Source organism: Theobroma cacao, chromosome 3 (assembly GCF_000208745.1).
Source record: "Theobroma cacao cultivar B97-61/B2 chromosome 3, Criollo_cocoa_genome_V2, whole genome shotgun sequence".
Lineage (NCBI taxonomy): Eukaryota > Viridiplantae > Streptophyta > Magnoliopsida > Malvales > Malvaceae > Theobroma > Theobroma cacao.
In genome coordinates, this window is record NC_030852.1 from 27,188,276 (window position 1) to 27,194,314 (window position 6,039).

The window sequence follows — 6,039 nt, forward strand, 5'->3', positions numbered from 1 at the left end:
GATTGGGAAACTGATTCTTGGGAACTATTTAATGACTGCCTCAACAGCATTGTCCTTAACTAGGAGATGAATGACAAGTTGATATGGAAATTCACACTAAAGGGAAGCTATTCACCAAATTCCTTCTATAGATTGGCCTTACAAAATAATGAGGCATCTATTGATCTTTGGTGAAGCATGTGGGCCAGGTTCGCTCCTCTCAAAGTATAGTTGTTCGTATGGCAAGTGATCAAATGAAGAGTGGTGGTCAAAGAGGAACTCGTCAAGAGGAATTTCATGCTAAGGGATTTGGCTTTATGCATGCTGTGCAACATGGAAGCTGAATCGGTAAGTCACCTCTTCTTCACTTGTACGAAATCATGGAAAGTTTGGTATTCATGATTTGAAGAGGGGGGAATTAAAGGATGTATGCCGAAAGAACCAACTGATTTTTTTTATGGCTTGGAATGCTTGTCACGTTGAAGTTAATAGGAAGAAAATTTAGAGAATGTCTTTTTTAACTATCATTTGGTCAATTTGGCTTTTTAGAAATGAAATGGTATTTGATGGGATAGGTTGGGACTTACTGAAAATACTGGACATCATTAGGACTAGGGTGGCTTGGTGGGCAAAATATAAATGGCCTAATGAGAATCCTACTATTCCTGATATTTTTAGTTCCCCATTGACAAATTTGGCTGCTGATAGGAGAAAAGTTCCTAAAACATTGGTTAAATGGAAATTGCCGGCCAGCAAGATGGTTCAAGTTCAACACGGATGGAGCTCTACTAGAGGATGCCTGGGTTATTTAGGAATTGGAGGATATTGAGAGAGGCATTAGTGATCTTTGTAGCTTCTGCTTGGGTGTCTTCAGGTGGCGTTATCATCAAATGTGACTCCAAAAACGTCGTTACTTGAATTGATAAACCGGATTCCTCACCCTGGAATTTGAGGCAATTGATCTTAAAAATCAAAGCGCTTCGAGAAAAACCTCTTGGTTGGCAGATTAGAAACATCCCAAGGTCAGGAAATGATAGAGCTGACAATCTAACCAAGTTGAGTGTGGATAGATCCAACGATCTATTGTGCATTTATCCTTAACTTCGTAACGCCATGGTGACATGAAATGGGAGGTCAAGAGGAATTTCGTCCCTTGACCGGTTCTAGGAGAAGTAAGAACAAGAAAGAGGCCGCAGGTCACGTTTCTTACTCTTACATGTTCTTTTTTGCGATGGTGGCTGTGGCTTATTGATTTGAGTCTGTTGATTCCCTTGTTGAGATTTCTTTTGCTGTTCTGAGATGATTGTTTGAGTCTGATAGCAGGGTGGGGGCTTCATGTACTCTGTATAGTTTAACAGGGTATGGTCATGGCTATTTTTTTGTAAGCCATTCTAAGACAGTAATTGACTGGAGGAATAACAGTTGATAATTGTTTGATTTTGTAAGTAATAGTTCTATATAATGAAATGATCCACTTAATTTTCAAGAAAAAAAAATTAGCCATGGTAAGTTGGTCTGAAGCTGGCAAACAGCACTCGCAAGAAAGAAAGCAGAGCAACCAGTCAATAGAGTGATAATTTAAAAATTCCTCTGTTACAATCTATGAAATTTGGGATCTGCAGTTTTTTCTTTTAATTCAAGAATTGTTTGCTCCCAGCAGTAGAAAAACTGAGAAGAAGGAATTTATGGGTCTAATGCATTTGGCTGCATAACATGTAACACTGGCACCACTATCTGGGATCTTCAGTTTGACATGTTTAAGCTCTAGATTTTGAAACCTAGCAGTCAAAAGAGTGATAATGTAAAAAATTTCTTTGTTACAATCTATGAAATTTGGGATCTGCAATTTCTTTCTTTAATTCAAGAATTTATTTGCTCCCAGGAGTTTAAAAACTGAGAAGAAATTTTTAAGTCTAATGCATAACATATAACAGCAGCACCTTTATTTGGGATTTTCAGTTTGACATGGTTAGGTAGTCAACACCTCCTTCACAAGAATTTAAGCTCAAAAAAGCTTATGCATTGATAGAATTTGTCAAGTTACTCATGACCAGCAGATTGCCATCATTCCTGCCTGCTGCTGCCTATTTGCTTGCATATGAACAAAGCCAAGCCACTCTTTTATGACCTTCTGCTCATTTTAAAAATCCCACATTGTTTTCTTTAAGGAATAGCCAAGCTGTTATGTTGACCTTCACATTAACTTCAGTCAACTCTTAAAAGGTCCCTGCATTTGGCCCATGGGTTCTAATTGACAACTGTGAGTTTGTCCTAATCCTAGTTGACCTTAAGATACATACAAAACTAGTATATATAAATTGAGGCCTTTTATAATTTATAACAGGGTTGTCTACCCCAATACTTTAATCATTTGTGGCTAAATTTGTACGCATGTATTTCTGTTGATCTGAAGTCCCTTTTCTTCAACAGTTGTCAAGTTTTTTTAGTAAATTAGAATAGTAATATTAGAATCTTTTTTTCTTCCTACTTGATTTGACTTCTCTGGTTTCCTTCCTTCAGAAAGATGGTTATATGGGCTCTCTTCAAAATTATCAGACGCAGGGATGGGATCATTTGCCAAGGACTAAAAAAGATTTCATCAAGAAAAGCCCTGATGGAAAAAAATAGAATAGAAAGACTTTTGATTTCCTTTTGGATTAGGGACTTGGCCTATATAAATCTGCTAAATACACAGGACTATAAGTTTTAGGTACAAATGATATTAGCAAAGCCAAGGGAGTGAGAAGATTTGAACTTTCGACCTTTAGCTTTTAATCAAGGGTTGATTAACATTGGATAGACCAAGGTTAGGTTATTCCTATATATCAAACAATTATGGTGTCAAGTAGGACCTAGAATCTAATTGAATATTATAAATTCGTACATCTGTCATGTGCATTTGAATGTCAATTTCTTTCTCTCCAGCCTGCATATCTCTAGGCAACTAGCTATATATAAGAGTAAGACCTCAAGCCAACTGAACAAACTATTTCATTTTCCATATGTACAGATAAAATAATGCCTGAAACCAAGACTTCTGTAGAACTTCCTGTATTTGACCTCTCCCAGCCCTTGAGTCCATCCTCCCTCTCCTCCCTCACTCTAGCCTGCAGAGAATGGGGCTTCTTCCGCATAACCAATCATGGAGTCTCCAAAGATCTTTACAGGAAGCTGTACTCCCTCTCAAACCATCTCTTTAGTCTCCCTGATGAGTCCAAACTCAAGCTCGGTCCAACTTCATCCTTAAAAACCTACACCCCTCATTTCATTGCTTCCCCTTTCTTTGAGAGTCTTCGAGTGTCCGGACCGGACTTCTTTGCTTCTGCACAAAGTTCGGTGGATGTTCTCTTCGAACAGCCAAATTCAGAGTTCAGGTAAAAACAACATCAACTCTATTGCAATAGTATTTCTTTTAATCACTAGGTGGTAACAACATGAATTTATGTGTACCATGCATATATGGCTTTTTGTAGAAACAGAAAGTTTTTAGATTACATACTAGGACTGATACAAATGTGCTTCTCGTTTATCATTGAGGCAAGAGCTGTAACTTATAAGTGACAGAATGATATTCACTAGTTATTTTGTTTTAATGTGATTATATAAGTGATCCAGTTCTACAACTTAATATGTTTTTTCTTTTTTTGGCTTGTTCTGTTGCTAGTGAGGTATTGAAAGAATACGGGAGCTTGATGACCAAGCTATCAAAGGAGATAGTAAAAGCTATACTGAAAAGCTTGGGAGAAGATTTGGAAAAGAAATCTTTTGAGTCTGAATTCGGCAACTGTCATGGTTATTTGAGAATAAACAACTACACTCCCCCGAAGAGCATGAAAGAAGAAGAAGTAGATGGGCTAGGCATGCACACAGACATGAGCTGTGTAACAATTGTTTATCAAGATGAAATTGGGGGACTCCAAGTGAGATCAAAGGAAGGAAAGTGGATGGACATAAACCCTTGTGAAGACACACTTGTTGTGAATATTGGTGACCTGATGCACGCATGGAGCAATGGGAAGTTAAGTTCATCAGAACACAGAGTTGTTTTAAAGAGAATAGTGAATCGGTTTTCTTTGGCCTTCTTTTGGTGCTTTGAAGATGAAAAAGTGATATTTGCCCCTAATGAAGTTGTGGGAGAAGACAACTTGAGGATCTATAAGCCATTTGTTTGTGCAGATTATTTGAAATTTAGACAAAGCAGTGAAAAGGGGAGGTTTGACAAGGTTGGGTTCACCGTGAAAGACTTTGCAGGAACGTGACAGTTCGTAAAAATTGATTATATTAAACAAGTGAATGCATTGTTGAAAAGCAAAGACACGTTGAGAATAAAGAATAGCATTTTGAGGTTGGAAGTACCTGCTTGCATTTACCTTTTCTTTTTATGAAATTGGGTTTGTTTTTATTTCTTTATTTCAAAGTATCAATCCATATATATGTAACTGCACAGAATATGGTGGCTAATTGATTGATGAGGTTCTTTCCCAGTTAATTACCTCTTGTTAGAAAGAAACCTTGTCATACAAGTATCTTTCTTTATATGCAGAAATACGAATTAAACATGTGCCTGAAGTAACTATGGAAGTGATGGAAAAATGATTAATTTTGTCATCGGTAAATATATAACTTAACAGAATAGTGCAGAAACTTTACTACTCTGGCTTATTTGGCAACCCAGCTAATTGCTTAAACATGAATATAGGCCATAAAAAACGTGCAAATCTTATTATAAAAGGCAGAATGAATGGCTCCAAGGCTAAGCTTCCGAGTTGTCAATCACCAAGTTGTTATTTGTTATGTATATAAATTAGTACAAGGCAACAACCGGAAAACTTGAAGGCACAATTCTATATTAACAACATTATGCTCATGAGAAACCGAAAAGGAAGAGAAAAAAAAAAAAACGAGCTTTTAGCAATGATATTTGCAAACATGCTAGGCCACAACACGAATCCTACTTAATGATTATTCCGTAGCCAAAGAATCAAATGTTAAATAATTCATCGGGACATGGACAGCTACCCAAATGGTGTTAACCCTCACAGAGGTCAAATTACACCTCAATTTTCCTGTCAGCCTTGGAGCAAACTGTGGCATTATTAATAGGTTTAAATCCAATGTTGCAGGGCATGTTCAATGTGGGAAAGCTATTAAAAAACGTAGTCTGGTTTTGACAGACTGCTTCTACTGTTGGATTAGGAAAAGCGAAATCTCAATTCTTTAAGTTGAGGTTGCTGATTGATCTGGATTGGCTTCGTATACAAAGGGTCTTACAGAGCTTTGCGTATGAGCTCTGGGGCATGTTCATCTGTTGCTGTAGTGAGCCATTTGGGCTTTGTTTAAGTAGTGAAGATGTAATTGGGTTGGATAAAAATCCTAGTTCAATTGGCATTTGCTATACCCATGTTGGAGGTTGAAATCACTTTGTATTCTTTTTTCTATTAATTCGTAATAAAAGCCACAAATTATTTTTCTGCTTTTATCTTTTTAAATAAATTAAAACTAATGCATATTATATAGGAAACATATACATTAAAAAATCACTTGCATGATAAAGAGTAGAACAAAGTTTAATTTTGAAAAGAATTAAAATATTGTACATCATTTATATTTAGAATCTTAATACTTCCTGCTGTGTATAGGACTTGACCCTAACTCAACCTAGGGAGTACTATTTTCTCATCGGTGACAGAAGCATAGGTAATTTTCTTTTTCTTGTCAGTAGCCTGTCTAGCTAGTTAAATTTTGTCCTTCGTGTGAACGATTTCTTTCGGTGAGACAATAAACTTAGTTAATTTTTCTGTTAAAATATCTTTTCCATTAACAGGTTCCTGGAAGAATAAAAAGATGGGCAAACAGAGAAGTAAACAGCTGAAGAAGACTAAGGGCGTAAACAAGACGAGCTTTGATGAATTAGCCGATGACCTGAAAGAAGACGTCTTCCGTAGATTAGACATAAAAGATCGCGGAAAATTTAAGTGCGTTTCCAAAGAATGGCGCCGTTTGATCACTGCCGCTTGCTCTCCCATATATTCTGGATTCCTATATAAGAATGCAAATATG

The 6,039-nt window shown here is 36.7% G+C and overlaps 1 protein-coding gene across 2 annotated transcripts; it reads left to right on the plus strand.

Annotated features, from left to right (window-relative positions):
- LOC18605325 (gibberellin 3-beta-dioxygenase 4) lies at positions 301 to 4,318 on the plus strand. 2 transcript variants are annotated; one of them, XM_018117268.1, is made up of 3 exons: positions 301 to 331; positions 3,023 to 3,353; positions 3,644 to 4,318. In XM_018117268.1, exons 1-3 carry the CDS (start codon positions 301 to 303, stop codon positions 4,236 to 4,238), a joined length of 957 nt encoding a protein of 318 aa, XP_017972757.1. In that variant the 3' UTR covers positions 4,239 to 4,318. The 2 variants fall into 2 exon arrangements, with proteins under 2 accessions (XP_017972757.1, XP_017972756.1); XM_018117267.1 differs by lacking the exon at positions 301 to 331 and having other exon boundaries at positions 2,998 to 3,353.